Raw genomic sequence first — 24382 nt, forward strand, 5'->3', positions numbered from 1 at the left:
AACTGTCTGTTTCATTGTATCACCAATAACTTGACCGTTATTAGCTGTTTTTCAAAATTAGCCAGTTAAGACTACTTCGACTCTTAAACCGAAATTGTTGATTTGTCTGAGGAGGATATTAAAAATACGTCATACATTACATTTTTACAGTTATTTTGATAAGGATTAATAGCATGAGTAAAATAAATGCGTTTGAATGTAGTCCAAAAAAAATCGAAATTTTAAAATAAAAAAATGGTTGTTGTGCCTCACTCGACATAGATAGGTATAGTGTGCCGCGGACTTTTTTGTAGATATTTATAAGATCTACAATTAATTAGAACATTTTATGGTTTTATCTTTTATAGTTTAGGCAGCGTACACAAAATAAGTAACTTATCTGGTTGATTTTTTACACCTTGTATCCGAAAAACCCAAATATCTTACGGAACCCTATTTTTTTCCAAAATAAAATTTAGCCTATGTTACTCGTAGATAATGTAGCTTTCGAATGGTGAAAGAATTTTTAAAATCGGTCCAGTAGTTTTTGAGCCTATTCATTACAAACAAACATACAAACAAAGTTTCCCTCTTTATAATATTAGTATAGATTAGTATAGACAAACTAAATTTTAATATTTTTTTAAATATGATAAACCTATCGCTTGAAAATCCGTAAATATGTCCTAGCTAAAACAAATATATCACTGTGTTTACCCCTTACCAGCCTGCAATACAAAAAAGTTTGGCAGAGAACAAAAAGCCGTAGGATGCATAAAGCTGCTCCTATCGCATATTGGCTATCGGAGGCTGAGAGCAGATCAGTAAACAGGCTCGCTCGGCTCGGCCAAAGGATTACGGCTCGGGATGGGCCGAGATGAACTATTGAGCCTCCTATTTTGCGGCTTTTATCAAATAAGTTGCTTTTTATATGGGCTAAACTAGGAATAATGTGTGTGGCTTATTATTTTTCAAACATAATCAAATAAGCAATACAAATATAAAGAACTTGTGGATGCCCGCGCCTTCGTTCGCGTGAAACTCGATCTAAACTTTGACCTACCCCTACCGTACCCCTACTGTACCCCTACCCTACCCTATATATTACTCTGTAGCTGTTATAGTTTTCCTTGTAATTTAATTACATATCCTATTCCCGTGGATTTTTTTACGTATCCATAAACAACAGCCGGTAGAGGGTAGGGAGATTTGACACTAACAAAAATTAGCTCTTAAAAGCTTAATATCTTACAAACGGATCCCTAAATCGAAAAATGTTGATAGAAGATTCCCTCATATCTTTCCAATCTATTTAATTTTTAACTTATTGCACTTATATCATATTGTACTATTCTCCTGTAATGACGGAGACGTTAAATTAGTCGGATAACAATGATGATGATGATGACATTTATTTTTAATTTAACATCTAAATGTTAAATTAAATTGTCTACGAAATTAATAACAGAAATACATACTTGCAGAAAAACAGCGCTATTGTCTGGAACACAGACATAGCGTCTCGGTGAGCAGACTCGAGAGAGACTCCTCGAAGCCGAGAGCGGGAACGACTTGAGATATTGAAAGTATTATGTACTCTCTATGTACTAAGATTATCTCATACTAAGTACTAGTTACTAGCCGTGGTACCGGTATTTAGGCCAGTTAGATTCCCGTGGAGTTTTGCTCATCCGGTCTTAATTTTAACATTGTCTGAATTGATACAATTAGTTTTTTCTTTCAAATTTATTTGATTTTTCAACTTGTAAATTGATTGTTATCGTTACAATTTACATATATTTATAGGTGGTACAATGAATTGAAATTGACCACGATCACTTAATAGTAAGTGTAGTTGTGGTTCTAAATGGGATGCGCTCGCGAAGACGACGCTTTCCCATTCCCTCATCGTTAAAAACTATTAAAAACCTAATGAAAATGAAGAAAAATAGCTGCCATTGTCTTGATTTCTATTTCCACTGTTTATTTGTCCACAAGTTTTTGTCTTCAATAAAAAAATCGAGTCATTTATTCTGCTTTTGCAATACATAACTGATTTTGAATAAGTAATGCATAATTTAGACCCAATTTATGATATGTTTTGTTTTTGGCTTTAGCTATACCCACGATAATTATTTTTAATTTTCAATACGGTTTGTTATAAAAGAGCGGACCCTTCTGTCACAGAAGTTTACAATAATAGGCTACTCTCCTGTTGTATAAAACTAAGAAGATTTTTTGCATATAGGCAGTTTAGATGCCTTTTGATTTGTGGAAATGATCTCATAATTGTAATATTTTTATAAAACAAAATTGTATTTTTATCACGTCACCGCAAACGCCAATCATAAACTGTGACGTCATTCACTATAAGGCATCGGTTTGTGATTGGCGCTTGCGGTGACGTGATATATCACATCACTGCAAACGCCAATCACGCTGTTATCTCTATGAATGACGTCACTTGCTAATGTGTTTCGGCGGCAAAAATGATACGTAGATACTTTTTCATTTATATTATTTTTTTTACTGGTTAATATTGACAAAATAAAGTATAGCTTATAATACGCCCATAATACAGTTTAAACAAAGTTTACAAAAGAGGCAAGTAGCCTTTCTTAAAAGAAAACTGTAGCCTTTAATTATTTGTTACCGATATTTTAATTTTTTTAGACCCAATTATACTTTGTTCTTCATGTAATAGTATCAGTAGATAGTATAGGCAAGGTGTACAATGTACATATAAATATTCAAAGTGTGTCTGTGTCCCGGCTGGCGACCAGTCCTTTAGTTTTATAGCGCAGAACGCCCTTGGCAGCAAACCTTCGTATTTTATTGCTCTTATTTTTCTTTTATTGCGTTTTGAGGGCCCTCATAAAACGGATTTTTTGACAGTTATACATTTATTGCGTAACTCGTAGTGACGGCACTGTGATCTCACGGAGAGGAGGTAATGAAGGATTCAAGATATCCGACACACTCGTTCAATTCACGAGGTTGCACCCTCTTTGTCTTTTTTTTTTTTAGAGTTTACTACTTGAGAATCGATTTTTCATAAATATATGAAATGTATGCCCCCGGTATGAAAATATGGGCAGTACAATTCGATGAACGAATGACAGCGTTACGTTTTTCGTTTTCACCTTTCATATGCACCTTGAGCTGACACACACTTTTTGATTTTTACTTCTAGTCAAATATAAAATTCATTTTGGTTTAATTTTGTGTGCGTGTGCACACATTGCTAATCGTTGCGTAGTAATAGAACTCACATATTCGCAGTTTTCATTGCACTTTAAGCGATTGCAAAAAAATGTGGGGCGCGTCATCGTGGATTGAACTATCTATACGCCTTGTGCAGAAAATCAAATGTGATGTAGTATGTGTTGTAAAAGGTATAAATCAAGAATATGCTAGAAGAGCTAGCACGAGGCAAGAGAAATGACGACGAGTCGTAAAGCTTGCCGAAAAATGTGACTATTCCTTTAAATAGTCGTGGTAGAATCTTTACAAATAGTCAACTGACGTGTCAAAAGTGCTTGTAAACGGACCCTACTTGAAATAAATGAATTTTGATTTTGATTTTTGATTTTGGGCGTAACGACAAAAAAGAGTAAAAAATAGATCTCTTGTTCTACCAAACGGTGAAAGATTTTCGTTCAATCACACTTCTTCGAAACACAGCGTAAACTTCATAAAAATACATAGGCTTTTAGTGAGTAAACATATCAAAAACTTCTTATGTAAGTTCAGATTATTGACGTTTTGGACTTACAAGAACACTTTCTTATCTTTACTCTTATATTTTTAATGTACAACATTTTAAAGAGTACAGATAAAAGCAATTAAAAACAAAATATGTACGGATTGTAACTGCACGTCAGATACAGTCCGGTAGATAACACTAAAATACTTTAAACGATATATCTTTGATAGACACGACTTACTTTAATGGAACTTAATACATCAATACAAGTCTCAACTAACGGTTTGTGTTTGTCTGTCCGTGTATCTGTTACTACTAAATGAAAGAAACATGTTTATGTTTATTTACCTACTATAAAAATAATTTTACTCCTGATAAAAATTTGTTCAATTTACAATTAAAAGAAGAGTAACTCTAACATCAACCCACTGTACAATGACCCAGAGTAGAAGCTTTTTGTCTTTTTTTATGGAGACTTAGAACTTAAACCACCACACTGCTTCAGTTGTTACTGCGTACTTTGAGACTAGCTTTGCGTGTATTGTCCGTATACATTTATTCATTTATTTATTATATTTTTAGACTGTAGAGGTTGTCTTATTGATCAAATTTCCGGAAAGAATCTTCGAGTTACTTGATGGGAGTAAAAATTGAGATCTTTGCATAAAAACCTACCCTTTAGACATTGAACTATAAAGGCATCATTATCACTAACAGCCGATGGACGTCCACTGCTAGATATAGGCCTCTTGCATTGACTTCCTTTACGGTCTTGAGCCGCGAGTATCCAGCAGCTCCCTGCATCCCGGTTGATGTCCTCAGTCCATAAAGGCATAAGAACAATTAATTAAAGTATATATCTAATCACCTTCACAGCATCTTGACCATAAGAGCGTGTAACTCTATAGTGTAGAGTTGTAACTCTATAGTATATGAGTTGGTGCTCAATTGAGCATGATATCCGCGATGGGCGCAGGACCTTCCCGGAATACTAGCGTAGGTGTTAAAGCAACGCGTACATTGGTGCGATTGAGTTTTCGTTGTTTCACAGAAAATGGCGTGCGTATTTACTATTTAAAACATAAAGAGGATACTCTGGTTTCGGAGAACATACGTTGTGTTTTTTGTTAATAACATAGTTTTGATAGTGTTATGTCTAATAACTAATAATTTAATTATGGTTTTTAGATATCAAATAATATAAATAAGGTAAACAAATTCACAACGACGTCTACTCGCTTTCACGATATAATGAACTAGTGAAGGCAATCCTTCCCTAAGTGGGATGTTTGTTTTTCTTTGCAAAAAAAACATTTATACATTTCTTACTACCTAAATGTTTAGTCGCAGGACATCACGGGCGCTAGTGTTTAAGATCCAGGATGCATATTAAAGAAAATACGTACCCGATGTGACGGCTTTACTAAAAACAGATTTAATAAAGCGATCAAATCTCACTAAAGTATCACATTCTGCTTCGTTTGCTTGTAATTTATTCTTTTTTCGGATATTTCGGATATTTATTCGCTGTAGTCGATTACAAATTACAGACAGTAATATATAAAATTAGGTATATTAATGTATATAAATTATAGTCTAGGGGTAGAATAATTCTTAGCGGTATGAGGAATAGGTACAAAACATTAGTTAAGGCTAAAAAAAGTTCGTTTACGTTATTCGTAATTTTATAAAAAAATCGAAATTGGAAGACAGTTTAAAAAGTTATTCAATAACTAGCGGACGCGCGCGACTTGTTCTGCGTGGAAATCAATGTAAACTTTCAACCCCTATTTCACCACTTTAGGGGTTGAAAATTATTAGATGAAATTATATTTCTTATTTTTTTAATGATTTATGAACAAATTTTTAAAACTGTAACTCTAAAAATGAAGGACTTCCATACAAACTTTCAACCCCTATTTACGCTCTTCAAAAAGTCGCGAAAAAAAGTCCAAAAGTACTCAATGTTTTGCTCCAAAGTCTTATTTACTATTATACCAAAATTTATCTTATTCGGTTCAACCGTTTAGCTGTGAAAAGGTACCAGACAGACTTACTTTAGCATTTATAATATTTAATATAGATTTATTTCATTCCGTAAAAACCATTTTAGTAGTAAAATGGTTTTAGTTTCGTAGTCAATAAATTTTATGCTCAGTTTTTATTCCGCATTGATTGACCTGATAACTTTTAATAATGATAATGATTTTTCTCAAGTAATTGAAGGTTTTACAAGATTCTTAATAATTATGTAATTTTTAACATAATTTTTATATACCTATCAAAACCTACATCACCAATAAATAGTGATAAAGTATTTAAAAAAATATATCAAGCTTTACAGACTATTACAAAAAACGCAATAAAAGGTAGAATAAGTTACACCATCAGTTACCACGCTTAATAGTTTAATTGATGTAAAAAGTAGAAAGCTCGCGCCGGTCGAGCTGTACCCGCCGAGTGTAACAAATGGGCATAATGACTCAATCGGACTCGAACCTGCGAACATCGCTAATTGCTCACTACCGGCCGCCACACGCCGGCAAGAGAACCAGATAGTGTGCTTTTTAAACTTATGTGCTTTGTAAGCTAATGTTTAACTATTTTGTGGCTTCGTTAGCGAGGATTCTTTTTATTATTATAACCATTAATTAAATAGGCATGATGACAGTTTTTTTTAAATTGTATATAAATCAGGAGTATGGTAATAATAAAGTAATTTTGTAAAAGTAACAGGGTATCTGCGATCATTACTTTTGGAGTTACAGGGATTTACAGGGTCAGATTTCCGGCGCTGCCGCGAAACCCTGAAAAACGTCCCATACAAAATGATACGAACTAATGACGTCGTAGGTACATAATGATCGTTATATTTGTATGGGCCTTTAAACAAAATTAATTCATTCGCATTCCAAATGCACCTTGGTAACTTTAATTTTAAGTTTTCGACCATTAGATTAAATTAAATTATGACTTACTCCTGACTTTTCAAAAGTAGACTAGTAGACTAGTAAACTAAGCCTGATTGAAATAAATGAATTTTGATTTTTTTATAGTTGAGCCATATTTGATGTGTACCACCAGTCAGGTGCAAGCAGGTGTCAACAACGTATTGGAAACTTCATAATAATCATTAATTTCAATAATTATAAACAGTAGTGCAAACTAAATAAATGTTTGAAATAAAGAAAACAGGGGTTAGATATATTCATGTAGTTAAAGTATAATCGGTAAGAAAAATATTTAATGTTTCTTAAACTTTTCAAACTACAAGATTTAATTTGACAGTATGTTACAGCGCAATTATCTTCAAACGAATTATTAATTTCATGCAGCTTCGTTCTATTACATCGTTTCCTGATTCGCTGCGCTCGGTAATACCCTCACAAGCGGTAAAATAGGCTGCGGTAGTCACAGATCGGTAAACAGGATACGTATTCTGTATGCAAATCATGTATTGAATAATTTTGATATAGCACCGCGCGCTGCATACAATGTCACGCCTACAGACGGACACCCCGGCCTACCATTACTATTAATACTAACATAATGTATTAGTTAGGATTATAAATAACTAGCGGACGCCTGCGACTTCGTCCGCGTGGAATTCAGTTTATCACAAATCCCGCGGGAGCCATGGATTTTTCCGGGATAAAAAGTAACATATGTGAAAATCTATCTCCATTCCAAATTTGAGCCAAATCGCTTCAGTAGTAGCGGCGTTAAAGAGTAACAAACATCCAAATATACATCCCTACAAACTTTCGCGTTTATAATATTAGTAAGATTAAAAAATACCGGCGCGCCTAAAGAAGTTTCACTTCAAAACATTTTGATTTTTTATTAATTTTTTAAAATGCTCGATAGTAAAAAGTTATTCAGGAAGACGATTTTTTTTAATTGTAACATGCTGACATCTTCAAATCAGTTTACCTATTGTAGTCTCTAATAAAAAGAACTGCTTCTAAATCGGTCCATCCATTTGGAAGCTACAGCGCTATCGACATAATACATTTATAACACTCCTCTTTTGAGTGAACAGTTTAAGCATATTAAACAAGTCACGAAAATCATTTAAATCTTTATATGAATAAATAGTTGGGAGTAATGTTGTAGATGAATTTCAACATTTGACATTGCACGTAATGCCTAGATTAGCTACTATAATAACAACAAAAACTACATTATGTAATCGAACTAAAATTAGGTTTAAAACTTCTGCAATCCGTTCATTTATCCTACTCAAATATAAACAGGTCGATGGCCGATAAACGACCACAAAAAATCAATATTTACAGAAAAAAAAACGGAAACTTCCTACGTTTGACGGTGTGTTTAGAACCTTTACTTTGGTAAATGATTGAATGATATAAAAAAGTTACAAATCGGTGACACGATTTGTTTGCGTAGGACTGGCTCAGGAAGATATCAATAAAACAGTAGACACGTGTGAGTGGCGCGGGGGCGGATCAAAGCGGTAAAAATACATTTTATTGGCCGGCCAGTTTCCGCTTAGACGAGTATAAACATTTGATACGCAACATAAGGGCGGGCCTGCATTCCGACGACGTTTACGATGTTTAGTGTTTTGGAAACGTGTTGCGATGAAAAATGTATGTGTTAACGTTGTAATCACTTAGCTTAGAAGGGAAAGCGAAGGGGAGAATGGATATAAAAAGCTAGTGCTTTAAATGTATACCTATGGAATGCTTTTTAAAAACTTTAACTTGAACTTGAATATACAGCCTAAGGGTTGTACCCTTATGTATGCTGTATATTCTGACTTGACACAGAAGTTTTTCATAGTTCTATGGGTCTGTAGATCTAAATATTTGGTATATTTAGTACATTATACTGAACTACGCACTCCTGAGAAAATCTGACTGACGAACGAAATTACAGTGACGGTGATTATGGTATCAATAAATTAAAATGAATGATCTAGTGTTTAAAATATTATACTATAGCTGAATCGCTTATTTCCGTATCTCGTTAAGATATACTCTTTCATTAAACAATTTAGATATTTTTGTTATTTTCATGTTTTTAGTTATTATAGAGTACAATAAAAGTCCAACAGCGTAATTCTCAGTCTCCGCATGTTAATTCACAGAAGTATTTATAGTGATCAAATATTTCGTGCCCCAGTTTTTTGTAAAGAAAGCGGAAATAACATGTTTTCAATTAGGCCGCAACCTCACTATGATAGTAGCAATCTTGTATGTAATCGGAACTACGACTAGTTTTCATTAAATATCAAATGATATAACATCAAAAGGCTTTGTTAGTTTCTTATATTGCCTATATATTCAAGAGTTATTTTACCATTTAAAATTTCTTTTTTATGTCAAAATTGATTGTTTTAATAACTCTGCCGACTGTTCGAGAGCTATTCCTCTAACAATAACTCTAAGTTTTTTTTCCAACTTCAAAGTATTAAGGATTCGAAACAGTTTTAACTGTTGTACCTATTACTTTTTTATCTGACTGCAAGAAGGTTTATGTTTTTCGCGCGTATCTTGTATGTATGTAATATTCTTTATTACCTCATATTTCCCAAACCGCTGTACTGATTTACGTAATTAAGATATCGTTACATTCGTCTTATTGTTTACTGTAGGTAAGCCAGAAAACTTTGCTTCTAACGTAGAATGGAAATATACGTCAGTGTAGTAGGCGCCTTATATAAAATGTGTTGCTATTATAAGAAACACGAATGTTGGTTGTTTGTTTATCGTCGCGACGGTCGGGTCGTGGGTGCGCGCCGGAAGCGGCACTTTACGAGCGACCACCGTGGGTTCGATTCCCGGTAAACATAATCCTACTACACGTTAGATTAAATAAATCTATTTATTTATATACATATTCTGACTAACCCGACATATTTTGCCCTGGTGTAAATATACTAAACACTTACCATTTGAGTTAGTGTTTAGTGACTAGTGATAGTAGTTAAGTGCTACATGGAAGATCACGCGAACAAAGTGACATAAAGTTATACTTAGTTAAAGACTAAGATAAAGTTATTGGACATATCTTAGTATAATATAAATATTATAAGTTTAGGTTACAGTTAAATTACTAATTAGTCACTTATGTAGGCTAGATCGTAATCTTATGAAGTACCAAATTGGTACTTTGCAACAGAAAAAAAAAGAAATTGTACTAAATGTTATTCAAAGTAACTCTGGAGTTTTCATAATTAAAACCACAAATCTCTTTATCATTATAATATTCAGCCTGTTTGTATTATTAACAAAGACAAATGGCACGTTATATAATCGTGTTCATTTTGTACTTGACCAAATCCAGCTTGGTTTGACGGGCTTAGGGTTGTTCATGATCATCAGATGTTAATGACAATTCTAGCAAACAACGTCCAGTGCGTGCATAAGGTTTTTAACTGGGGTATGCACTATAAAAATTGGGTAATTCCTTGTCAAACTATGTAATAAATGGTCCAACATATAGTAGGGGAGCAGAAGAGGAGATTTTTGTAGTTATTCGAGCGCGGCAGATGGACATAAGGGAGTATACCTTGCACGTTGTTGATTACTTCCACCAAGTATGAGCCCTTAATATTGGTGGGTAGGTATGGTTAGGGCAAATAAAAAAAAACCTTGAAAGAAAGAAAAACTCAATATTTTATAGGATTTGTGCCTTGTACTTATGCCACTCAGACTAACAATTGGAGCAACGAGGCGGTTAACAAAAGCAAAAAAGCCAGAACGAAATCTATCTTTGCATCAATAATAAACAGAATTAGAAAAAACATACCCGTAGGTAATAGTTGTTTTACTCCTTAAGAACTTCCTCAATCTTGAGGTTCTGCACCTCCCGCCGTACTGCTGATCAGCGAAACGTTAAGAACGCCAACTTTCTCCGAAAATGATTCTGCAGTGTTCCGTACAAGGCCTTACCCCTCCCCCCGCGGTACTCGGCTACAACTGACAACATTCCGCGGCTCCCATTCTTCTATACAAATGTGAAATGCGAATCTATTTTCCAGGTCAATGCCACATAGACAGCGATGCTGAGATAATATTTCTATGAAATATTATTAGTGCTGTAATCGAGTTTAGGTAAATACCTCGTCAAAACATTCTTAACAAAAATGTTAATTTAATTGTAAAGAGAATATCTGCTTTGTTCTTTAAAAATGTCATTTTTCTAATAGCTCCTTAACTGTAGCCTCTTCGGTCAAACATTGCTCTACTTTGATTTGAGTCGATAACAATATGTTACAAGACTCTACGTTATACTGAACGCAACAAAATAATAGCAGCGCCCTTTCTCCGTGCTCATCATGCAACCCCTTTTGAGTTTCTAGGTTGAAGTGTCACAACTTCACCGAGACCCATTCTCTGTCTAGGTAAAATGCCACAGATGTTGCGATTGCGGACATAGAGGTTACGGCATTAACTTGAATTTGTCGTTTAAACTGAACACATTGCGGTAGTATACACCCCAAGGTCAGTCAGCTGTGAAATTTGATGCGGTACCCAAATTCAAACAAGTGGTTACGAAATGTTCGCTAGCACTTAGTTTAAATTGTAGATTCAATAACAGCTATGTAGCATCTGCAAATGCATTTTTTAATCACTTTCCACGGGGGACGCTAATATATGGATGCATTTACACGTAAGATCAACATAATATCTAAATACATAACCATCCTTTGTCGGTCGGGTAAATAGCATTCTAACCTATCGCTTCGCTTGTAGTGTGCGCTAGCTCCCCTGCGGTATCAATTCGTAGGCCGCGCTCGCACACGATTGAATTACAGAGTGTTTGCGGCTTTGCCCTCCCCCCACCCGCCGCCGCAAAATGTAAATGAAACGATCGCAATCCTGTTACCGGGACAATGCCGCAACTGTCTCAACGTCGGTGCGGCAGTCGTGCCCGGGATATACCGGTCTTTATTATACCGCCGTTTTATTTTCCTTCGCTTTGTTCACTTTCTTTGCAGTAATCAAAGCGGTCTAAACCTATTTTGGGGCTAAGTGGATTTCGGTTTTCTTTTACTTGAGAATTGTTTTGCGAAACGCAAGTTGGGCAGTTTTTTTGCTGATTAAATGCGTAAAGCCATGTGTTCACTACCGTACAAATGTTTATCCGCAACTAAAGTAACTCCCGAATTTGTGTAATTATGGTATACGTTAAGAGGTTTAAAGCGGAAATAATCTAAGTGTTTACGAGTTAGATATCAATATGTAATAAATAAATATACTTAAACAATACACATCACTATCTAGCCCCAAAGTAAGCATACAGAGTAGCTTGTGTTATGGGTGCTAAGATAGTTGATATTATAATATTAATATACAATAATATACTACATATAAATACTTATATAATGTATAAATACACACAGACACTGGAAAACACCCATGCTCATCACACAGATATTTTCCAGTTGTGGGAATCGAACCCACGGCCGTGGATGCAGAAGGCAGGGTCACTACCCACTGCGCCACGCGGCCGTCAAATGTGAAACTAAGTCTAATTGAAATAAATAAATTTTGACTTCCCAAATTGAGCTGTTGCAATATAATTTTAACTACAACTTTGGTCTCCGATTTCTTAAGACATCCTCATATGGATTCCAATTAAAGTCATGGAGTCATCAAGCCTGGTCTCACACATTCTATAATGTATTTCTAACGTCTAAGTGAGGTTTAACACTCATTGACGCCCTTAGTTTGACGTTCGTCGCTTCTGACTCCGACTTTGATCGATTTTCGCCTAAACTTTTGACGATAATACTGCTACAGTCTCATTTACAAGACCACCACACAATATGAAAAATAAAAAGTATCAGAATAAAAACATTTCGAGACAGCCCGTCGTAATTACCATTAGTACCATACCCTATCTCTTCCCGATAAACGCATTCAATCAGCATCAACAATCTCGGAAACATAGCCAATAAACGAATCGTCCATTGCCCGATAGCGAAAGCGATAAAAGAAACGATTCCCGATAATCGTATAACTTTAATGAAACAGCGGGTCGTGGGTACGCGGCCTACAGCCACACGTCGTAAAGCGTAGACGAGTAAAAAGAGGTGGATCCTGTTTTATTCATTGACAAGTGTTTTTATATCGCGTACGAACAAAATGGGCTCGCAGTGAGCACCTTGTGGAACGCCAGGAATTGAATACCTGCCCATACGAGTTGTCTATTCGCACCTGTTCGTCAATGTTTAGACCTATATGTGCTACTATGCTATGTGTTGCTTGTTATGGACTTTTTATAAAATGTACAATTAGTATTGGATCATGTACATCTGTACAATGTTATATAAAAACTCAGTAAATAATATTTCATGGAATATAATTGCTAGACTTTATGTTGTTAACTTTTTTAAATGCTTAACAATAATTATACTTTTTACATAAAACTGGAAAAAGTTATTGAAGCCTCGATAGTTTCATCAGTTAAGCGGAATTACCAAAGAGTCCTTGAAATATTCGTACTCCAAAGTATTAAACTATTTTTCTTGTACTTATTTCTGATTTCTTCAATACAATACGATAATTTCTGATTCTACAGTTAGCAGAGAAAATAATATTATTCATGTTTATAAGGTGCTAATCTCTTAAAAAATAATGTCCATTGCCTTTGTTAAAACAAAAATAAGTCACGTCCTCCTACATACAAATATCGGCGATGCAAAGGTTCGATCAAACTGGTTTATAAAACAAAATGTATGTGTGTATTCAAGCCACGGATGGGACCGTTACTTTTACGACTGAACTCCAAATGAACAGAAGTACAATACGAACGATTTTATTTATTTCGATGACTTATTAAACGGAACGGTATGGCCGTCCATCAGGTTTTATTTTAAGTGCAGTAGTAGTAAGTAGTATTTTTATTCTCCGTTAAAGGTATAGTCAATCTATTTTGAGAAGTCCAATTGGCTTTGGTTGTAGTGGCATAAACATTTGTGTGTTTAATCTATATAGACTAGGCGCTGTGAGTTATAGGGTGTGCTTAACCTGAGGACCGCATTCTGTTTACAGTTTTGTTCTCAGAAAAGCATGCAGATCACGATTCTGCATGTTGCCAGGAGGTTTGTTGGTCAACTCTTTTATTATACCCTATCCACTTTGATATTGAGTATATGGACTGAACAAATGCTTTGTATCATATGTTTTATTGCTTGTTTTACTAAGAACATCTATTTTTTTATCATGTCATTATTCATTTAAATCTATAAAAACATAAGATAGTTTTGAACAAGCATTTTTTTAAATGTATTATTTTATTTTACTCCTAAACTACTGGATTCCTCGGATTATGCTCACTCAATACCTCACAGCGCCTGGTCTAAGAGATTCGTTACTTTAGAATGTTATTTCAGTATATGCACCACCGCACTTACTTTCTAGTATCAAGCGTTGGTCTGTACACCAAAGCCAAACAAACAATAGAGTAGACTAAACTATAATTTTGTCGATGGTATAACTTCCAAATGTAATTTGCTCATGAGAATGAAGGTTTTCAAAGATGTCACTTATTATACTCCTTGATACATTTTCCCACAGTTATTGGTCTGAGAGCCAGCGATAGTCATGATTATCTTTAAAAGCTGATATTTTGTTACCTCATGTCCCTACTATATGTAAATACGGAAGGCAATGTTACATAGAATATTATAATTTTAGTCTATTGTCTGTGTCTTAGTAACTCTCAATGTCTACGGTCTTCCTGTCATTTGTCATACGCCTAAAGTCATTGTCCTTGTACACGATAAAGTCGTCTTCTATAAATAAAATATGATCAACTAGCATCTGCAGTTTCGATATAAATACCAAGCCTTATATGGTGTCAGAAGTGGGATAAATACCAGGTCTTATAGGCAAATAGGCAAGCAGGCTTCAAAAGTCTAGACCCTCATTCCAATGAATTTTCAAGAAAAATATATAGGAAACCATATACTCAGTCGCGAGATACTTCGCTTCGTGGCAACCCTAGGTAAAACACCATTAAAGAAAACTTAGTCTCTAGGTATAGTTAGGAAAAACACCATTAAAAAAAACTTAGTCATTAACGATAGGTTATTCAATCCTGTAATGGACAAAAATAGGCTGTGAAGATGAATAGAGAGTAAATCAGAGTAATTCAAAGCACGTGCCTCCACGCTCGGAATTACTGTGAGAGCACAGTACAAGAGCTGTGTGGAGGGTGACATACTCGTATACAGACGCTTTGAGCTTTTGACACCTTGTTGTCACCGTCACTTGACGGCTTTTCGGCTCTAGTATGAAAAATGAACATTGAAGAAAAATAAATACTTGTGTGTTCAACAATAGTATAGGCTGACAAGAAAAATACAAAATTTGGCGCCATAATTATTTTTAGCAGTCTGTGTTTTATTTCTAATGGAAAAAGTTAGTAGAGAGATGAAATAATTAATATCAGCGAAAAACATGCGCACGACAACCGAGTTAACGAGACACATATTAGCTGAAAAATTTTACGATATTGATCTTACATTGTTTATTTTTTAAATTCATCAAAATCGAAGGTTTACGTTCAGTTTTCATCTACATTCTACACACGTTTTGCTATTTCTTGAAACGTATGGTAACTATAGAACGTAAGCTAGAACTGTAAGCTATAAATTACGTAAAACAGAAAACGTAAAGTCGAGTCAAACATGTGGTGGTAAATGAAACACACAAAGTATGCTAAGCTCATTCGTGTATCTGTCCGCAATTACCGCGTCATCTAATATTCATTCCGGGCTCTAAGCGCGTCGGTTCCGCCGGGATGCGTTACATTCATAAATTAAACGTTAACGAAATTCATAGTGGCTCAATGTTCCCTACTTAGCATGACACACGGAAAGTGGGCGGGCGGCGTGTGGGACACAGACTCTTGTGAGAATAGACGATATGAGGAAAAGAAACATTTTACAGAGATTGAGCATTTGAGCATGTTTTACCTACTTAAAATACACTAGAAATAACAATTTAATTATACGGTTATCATTTACTAAAACTAAGACTTTAATAACATAATTATGAAATTTATAATAATTATATATTTGGATTATAAATTATAAAATTTGGAAAATAGATATTACTCTGGATGAACACAAAGGCTACTTTTCATCCCGGAAAAATTTATGGCTCCCGAGGGATTTGTGAAAAACTAAATTTCACGCGGACGAAGTCGCGGGCGGCCGCTTGTTTTACTAAAACTAAGACTCAAAGTCGCGGGCGTCCGCTAGTTTTACTAAAACTAAGACTTTAATAACATAATTATGAAAATTATAATAACTATTTTTTTTATAATCAATCAAATTACCTATAGATTGCAAGTGTTTTGTTAGTTATTTCATGATGAACTGATATTATTTTTAACCGACTTCCAAAAAGGAGGAGGTTCTACGTTCGGCTGTATGTATGTTTTTTTTTTTTTTTTTTTTTTTTTTTTTTTGATATATGATGACTTAATATACGAATTTAGTATTCTAGTTATACAATTACCATATTCTGTGTACTTTTGCAGTTGACAACAAGTAAATAATCTGGTTCCACTCAGATAACACTGCAAACTGATTCTGATGCTGTTTTAAAATTTACTGGAAAGACTGAATTCAAAAAAAAAGAACAACTTAGTGCAGACATAAAGTTATTAACTTATCATTTACTGAAACTATTAGTATGTTAAATTACAGTTTATTTGTCTATTAATTTTAATCGCCTGTCTATATTTTTCATCTTCTCCGTGGGTTAGGCGCGGTCTATATTCATAACATAATGACTCAATTACTACGACCCTTCATCCTGCTTCCCTTTTCATCTCTATTCGTTTTACAAGTCATCTCGTATGTACATCTTTTGAAAATATTTCTTTTGGTATCAATGAAAGCTGTTCTATGGTGCTGTACATCATATTAAGTATGTGTTGTACAATGTACAACATGTTCATAATATGTCAAAACTTGAATGTACTCTCTTGTGAAAAAGAATCCAAATAGAAACGGCTACACGGTCTATACTTTATCCATTTACATTTAAAAAGGTTTATACCCTCAAAGTATTTTCAAATAGTTTAGGATGATACTGATGTAATTCCAAAAATGGCTCATCATGTTTCAATTGCTACATTGAAGCAAGTGACATAAAAAACGTGAAAGCATTAGGAAGTTTATGCGGTTTTTACAGGAGATAGGTTCTGATTAATGAGAAAAGTTCAAGTACATATTTGTCTAGTTTTCGCGTCGTGAAATACGACTGTATAATTGTTGGAAGTGTCGGATATAGTAAACATCACATGAGAGTTTTCAGATCAAAAACGCTGCCTAATCGCTTTGAGAGCGAACTCTCATACTGTCTACATATTGTCTATACTAATACAATAAAGCTGAAGAGTTTGTTTGTTTGATTGAACGCGCTAATCTCAGGAACTACTGGTCTGATTTGAAAAATTATTTCAGTGTTAGATAGCCCATTTATCGAGAAAGGCTATAGGCTATATATTATCCCCGTATTCCTACGAAAACCGGAACCACGCGAGTGAAACCGCGCGGCGTCAGCTAGTCATTAATATTTATAATATTATTGCATGTCATGCACACATAACTTTGAAAATTCATAGTCGTAGTATTGTATATGTCCTAAACAAAATTCCAAGACTCACCCTTTGCGGTATCATCAAAATCACAGAAGCAGCAGCAACAGAAGTATAACAGAAGTGTCATACTTACACACATTCACACGGTAGAATAACGAGTGTAGTGTGTCGAACATAGAGATGTTACAATGATGTAGTACGCACTACGCTAGAGTGACGAGTGTCATGTGTCCAACACTGAGGTGTTACTATGATGTATTACGCTAAACTTACGAGTGTCGTGCTATAGTGTAGCAACACGGAGTTACTATGGTGTAATGTGTACGCTAGAGTGACGAGTGGTGTCGTGTGTTTCAGGCAGAGGAGCTGAACGCGCTGGTGGGCGATGCGTTCCGGATGGCGTTCGCGTCGCAGCTGCAACCGTCCGCTCCGCTCTGGGTGAGTAGCTGTGACTGACGACCTTAGACCAATTACAGATGGACTTGTATTGCACAGAAAGTACATGACCGAAGTTAGTATGGAGCTGTGCCCAAAAAAAAAAATATTCATATTCATTGGCATACTACGTCATATGTAAGTTAATTGAGAAAGGTATTGATTAAGTTTAATGATCGAAGAAGTTTCGAGAGAATTGTGTATCTAAACGCAAATGCAAAACTCGAATCAAATAAGTAACTAGTAATCAACTTATTTAGAAAACAAATACCATCCTCAATTATTGTAATTTTACCTCGAAAAAAAGACAGTGTTATTACACATCCATTTTGTATCTTTGGGCATAACTCGGCAACGTCCTTTAAGAATAAAAAAAAATAATAAAAAATTTAACCGACTTCATACAAAAATGTTTTCACTAAACTACTAAAAAGCGAAAAAAAACCATCATAAGTGCTACTGGTCACTTTGAAGGCGGCGCTGATTACAATAAAGCTAAGGTAGACGTATTGCTGGCAGTGTTTCAGTCTTTATAAAATGAAGAGGTACGTCTGGCCTTCGCAGGTTTTCTAAATAATGTTATCGATACTTGTAATATCGTCTCCACTAAAGATTCATCCTCATACTAAAGATGTGGCCTTAAGTGCCGGTTACACGCGTAAAGTGGCAGGAACCTGGTTTTTATCTATTTGGGGCTCGATAATAATGGGTTAGATTGATTTTAATGTGTTTATATAGGATGCTTGTTATTTTGACCTTTTCTTTTAACAGATTTTTTATTTTAAATTATTTAGGTAAACCTTTATTTTTCTTGATATAAAGTTTACTTATTAACATACTTAAGGGAACTCTTAAACGGTTTACAGTACCTTGTGTTTGGGCTTGATGAATTTATATTGATGAGAACTTTACATCTAGATGTGTTGTGACTATCATTAGGGGACAGTTAAGGGAACTCCTCAACGTTTACAGTAGCTACCTTGTATTTGGGCTTGATTAATTTGTATTAATGAGAACTTTACGTCTAGGTGTGTTGTCGTGAAGGCGTGAAGGCGGTACCAAGTTGGTGATGTATTCATTCAAGCCGTATAAATCATAAAGATTTAGGATTTTCAGACAGTTCTTTCGGAAACGGGTTTAATTAACACAGCACTACCTTGGTACCGCCTTCAAACTGATCGCACTGAGCGAACTGATAAGGTAGCACATACGATGTTATTTTTCGCTTTTTAGTTTAGTAAAAAACATTTTTATAATTTTGAAGCCAGTTGTATTTTTTTGGAAATTGGACTGGAATATTTATTTCTAATTATTATTTAATAAACTCTAATATAACACAAAGCTATTCCAACAACTCATTCATTTTATTACTTATCTAAATCCGCTTGTAATGTTAGAAATGCGGGCTTCGGATCAAGTAATCATGGTATTACTTAATTCAGAAGTGGCGAACCTTTTATTAGTATTTGAATTTGTAAATTTGATAACAGGACTAAAATATTTAGATTTTATTAACATGTTTTTTTTTCACGTTTTGTATTTACGTATCTAACTTACCTACTGACTACTGATGCAGTATATTCCAAATTTGGGTTAAAATTTTCTACAGTAACCTTAATATAATATTAAATATCTATGTATAATATGCATAAATATGCCTGATTCTGTAGTCTTCCACTTAAACCAAGCATAGGTATAGTATACAAAACACAGACAGCAAATAGTGTATCTATATTACTAACTCTAATAAAAATTAATGCCAGCTGCATTTCTGGCCACTAAACATAGCTTTTAAAATAATTGTGTAATAATTACCCACATAATTATCTATTAGTAAGTCATTACCTAATGTTGGTGACCCCTGCACCGTTCGTAATTTACGGCGGACAGTTTTACGGCATCGATTCGTCTCGATCAAGCGGCACATCCAAACTGGTTATCCTACTTCTTGGGAGCGCCTCCGTTATTTGCACTTTGGTTACCGCGGTTGTATGACAATGCTTTACGAGAAGTTTTTACCACTCTGTGATTGATTGTCTCTGTTTTTATACTTTAACAAGCAAAACATCTTTGTTCAAATATTAGTGAGATGTTCTTAGTTAAAGAAGACATGACGAATTTTGTTTTTTAAATTGTTAGGAGGAGGATGAAAATTCACACCCCTTTCGGTTTCTACACGGCATCGTACCGGAACGCTAAATCGCTTGGCAGTACGTCTTAGCCGGTAGGGTGGTAACTAGCCACGACCGAAGCCTCCCACCAGCCAGACCTGGACAAATTAAGAAAATCTCAACCTGCATAGCCGGGGATTGAACCGAGGACCTTCGTCTTGTATATCCACCGCGCATACCACTGCGCCACGGAGGCCGTCAAACTTATGTGTTAGAATCTAATCCAAATGATCAAAAACTTTTTTAGAATTTAAACTATCGTGAGTGTTATTCATAATAATTCATTATGAAACACGGCTTAAACTCACGTGATATTAGATCGAAGTATGCCCGACTAGACGATCCAAACTGATCGTGCCGCGATGCAAGAACCAGCTCATGACTAAAGGCCCCGTATGGGTTCGAAACTAGTCGGGCATACTCCGACCTAATATCACGTGAGTTTTAGCCGTGTTTCATAATCAATTAAGATCAAAAACTTCATATCAGATTCATAAACTATGCAGAACCTATTCAAATAGACAAAAAAAAACTATACAAAAATCATATCAGCTCATGTTATTAAGTGATTTACATATCGTAGGTATACATTTGGTAATTAATTTTAATTTAACATGGATTTAGTTTTTCTTAAACCTAACGATAAATACGACTAAATATTGCTTTTCTTTTAACGTCGCTTTTAAAAGAAATGAAGCTACAAATGATGGAAAGGAACGGTTTGATTTCCCCGGCGTCCGGCTCATCTCTCGTTGAAACAAATAACTGCGGCTTCATTATACGATCACAAATTACTATTTAAATCCTTCAGTAAGCTACAAGCAATATTTCTTGACTTAGGTGTTGGATATAGAATGAAATAGAGAAGTAAAATACACATACATATTTATGTCATGTATTACTAGCAGACGCCCGCGACTTCGTCCGCGTGAAATTTAGTTTTCACAAATCCCGCGGGAACCATAGACTTTTCCGGGATGACAAGTAGCCTATGTGTTAATCTAGACTAAAATTTATTTCCATTCCAAATTTCAGTCAAATCCTTGCTGTAGTAGCGGCATTAAAGAATAACAAACAAAAATACATCCATATAAACTTTCGCGTTCATAATATTTCTAGGATTTATTTATTTGTTTTCTAACACTTGATGCAGTTGTAGTCCTTGTAATTGGCAATGATGTATTAAAAAATTGTCAAATCCCACCGTATCCCACATATGTGATGTCGGAAAAATATTATTTTAAAATTTTTTATTCATTTGTCAGCTTATCATTACTAAATCTAACTATCGTTAATACTTTAGAATTAATAATATTTTAGATAATCACAAAAAAGTAAACATATCAAACATATTATATTACATAAAATTCATTATTTTACACAAAAATAAAATAAAATCTATCTTCAATTATGTTAACTTATAAAAGAGACATTAGGAAAATTTGAAACTGCCTGTTTAACTTTAATTAAAACCCGAATTAAAGCAATATGGATCGCCCGCAATCATTAAACCTCCTCGCTTCGTATAAATTAACCGGAGACTGGATTCATTCCGCGCACGAACAACAATCCCATTTACAATTGCAATCCGATTGCAATCCGAAATCTCATGGGGTGTCATCTGAAAGTGGATTTGTATGAGATGCATTTATGTAGAGTGCTGCGTGCGAGAGAGAGACGTCGCGTAATCAGGGTCAAGCACGAAGGCAGGGAGATTTATTTGTGACGTCAAATTTAATTGCAAAAGGCAGAGAGAAAGTATGCTGTTTAATTTTATTCTTGTGATCGAAAATAAGAATAAGGACCTCATAAGAAAGCTGAGAGTTAGCGGGCGATCGGGAGTAGTAGTCGGTAGTTATGCTCGGAGTATCTTTACGTAGTCGAATCAATCAATCAATTATCTTTATTATACTAGAATAAGATACATGTAGATAATTAATTCCATACAATTTTCCATACAACGAAAAACACATAACCCGCTATAGTTGGCGTGCAAAATATAGTACACAAATCACAAATTAATTTACAAATAAAATAAATAAAACAAAGTCAGAATTAATCAATGTCAATATTATGGTTAATGTCCCTATTTTAATTGTTTTATCAGAAATGTTCCGCAAAGATCTGTAAACGAACCAAAGCTAACTGAGTCGCGAAGCTTTACTGACAATTGATGGAGCCCGTAATTCGAAAAACCGATGGACGTTGGATGAAATAAATGTGAATATTTTTTTTTGTACTTCATTATCAACCCATATTCGACACACTGCTGAGCTCGAGTCTTCTCTTAGAATGAGAGGGGTTAGGCCAATAGTCCACCACGCTGGCCCAATGCGGATTGACAGACTTCACAGAAGCAGAGTGTTAAGAAAATTCTCTGTTATGCAGGTTTCCTCCCGATGTTTTTCCTTCACCGTTTTAAGACACTCGTAATTTAATTTCTTAAAGTGCACTTAACTGAAAGTTGGAGGTGCATGCCCCGGACCGGATTCAAACCCACGCCCTCCGGGCTATGACGGCTCTTCCAAAATTTACCTAAAGACTAAATATATGTAACTAAGATTTTTTTGTTCTTTTCAATTTTCAATATTGTAACTTCTTGAGAAACTTCGAAAGCGTTAAACGACTTCTTTCAGATTTTTATAAAAAAACAACTAATTTATTTGGCTGTTTTTATTGTTTGTTTTTATCTGTTTTTGTATAATTCTGAATCTATATAAAAACCTTTGGTGGTTGCGACTCCAAAGATTTCGCTATTCTATTTTTATGAAGTGACGCCTCCGATGTTGTCGCTTGAGTGAATTAAATAAGAAACAAAATTGAATAAAAACAGGATGTGGTTTTGTAAAGCGCATGCGGTTTTGTTGAAATAAGAAAACTTAATTTTTTAATGTTTCCGCTTTTATTTCTGTTCGATTGTTGTGCTGAGTAGTGTTGTACCTGCATTTATTTTTATCCACCAACAGGTATAGGGAGTTATATAATATCGACCACATTTTTTATTTATTATTTACAAATAAGCCCTTGACTACAATCTCACCTGATGGTAAGCGATGATGCAGTCTAAGATTGAAGCAGGCTAATTTGTTGGGAGAAGGATGAAAATCCGCACCCCTTTTTTTGGTTTCTACACGACGTCGTACCGGAACGCTAAATCGCTTGGCGGTACGACTTTGCCAGTAGGGTGGTAACTAACCACGGCCGAAGCCTTCCACTAGCCAGACCTGGACAAATTAAGAAAATCTCATTCTGCCTGGATTCTGGATCGGGATCGAACCCAGGACCTCCGTCTTGTAAATCCACCGCTCATACCACTGCGCCACGGAGGCCGTCAAGCCTCATGCTAACTACATGCTCTCTACAGAGGCTGTAGCAGCCATCTGATGGATTTCAACTTGTACTTCAACATCTTAATTTTGAAAGCGAGTGTTTCAAATGCTATTTTCGTGCGCCGTAATATAGATAATCTCATCATTGCCTTCCATCAGTCATGTAAGCGACTATCTTATAAAAAAATCATCATCATCATCATATCAGCCGATGGACGCCCACTGCAGAATATAGCCCTTTTGGGTCTTCCAAACATCACAATCCTGAGCCACCTGCATCCAGCGACTTCTTGCAACGCGTAAGTCCACCTGATGACGAGTCGACGAACACTTTGCTTTCTAGTGCAGGTTCGTCCATCACCATGGGACCTCCACCTCCATCGACTATTCGAATGACGTACCTTGCCCATTGCCTTCATTGCTGGAGCTTCGTACGAAACTTCAATACGAAATAAAGTCCCATCAATCCGGGAAAGCTACAACAACCATTACGTCAGTTCGGTGGGGTCCTCCAGTATATCGTGAGCGAAGGTCAGGCGAGGGGCTCATGTCTGGGGGGTTCGTGTCGAGAGGCACTGAACGAAATAACTACTCGTGGCTATAAACGCGCCCCGCTATTTGGGGTGATTCGTTCGATTTAGTGCCGCAAGTCATGAACGTGAAGCAAAGTATTGTTCACTCATTGGACTAGTGTAATTGCACATCACTACAAATATTACTAACTTTAATTTTTTATTATTAAACTAGCGGATGTCCGCGACTTTGTTCACGTAAAATTTAATTTTCCATGGATTTTCCAGGATAAAATGTATGCTTATATGTTGCTTATTAATCTTCTTTAGCTTTCAGTAAAAGTCTCATTAAAATCAGTCAGATAAGCCCGGATAAACATACAGACAAACATGTTGATTGAGTTTTATTAGGCTTCGTGTGGTGTAAATAACTTGCACTTGAGACACTTGTTACTATGAAATCACAGATAGTCACTTAAATTTTATTTAAGTAGGTATATGTATATGGTATATTGGTTGATGATTAAAATGTCGTTTACAGTTTTGACTTCTATTTTGCAATCTTTTGCGGGGATGCCTCCAGGGGACCGTTCACCCGCAACGTCTATGAATTCCACTGTTAGTGAACTTCCGAGAGGTCTGCTGTGGACAATTTAA

The 24382-nt window shown here is 35.2% G+C and overlaps 1 protein-coding gene across 1 annotated transcript in view; it reads left to right on the forward strand.

The window, feature by feature from the left end:
- LOC112053496 (uncharacterized) overlaps nt 1-24382 on the forward strand; it is a 136382-nt gene that overhangs the window by 94243 nt on the left and 17757 nt on the right. Inside the window, exon 5 of the mRNA XM_052884549.1 lies at nt 17636-17716. Within this exon, the coding sequence (XP_052740509.1) occupies nt 17636-17716 (81 nt within the window). The remainder of the gene's footprint in view (nt 1-17635; nt 17717-24382) is intronic.

Source organism: Bicyclus anynana, chromosome 12 (assembly GCF_947172395.1).
Source record: "Bicyclus anynana chromosome 12, ilBicAnyn1.1, whole genome shotgun sequence".
In the NCBI taxonomy this organism is placed as follows: Eukaryota; Metazoa; Arthropoda; class Insecta; order Lepidoptera; family Nymphalidae; genus Bicyclus; species Bicyclus anynana.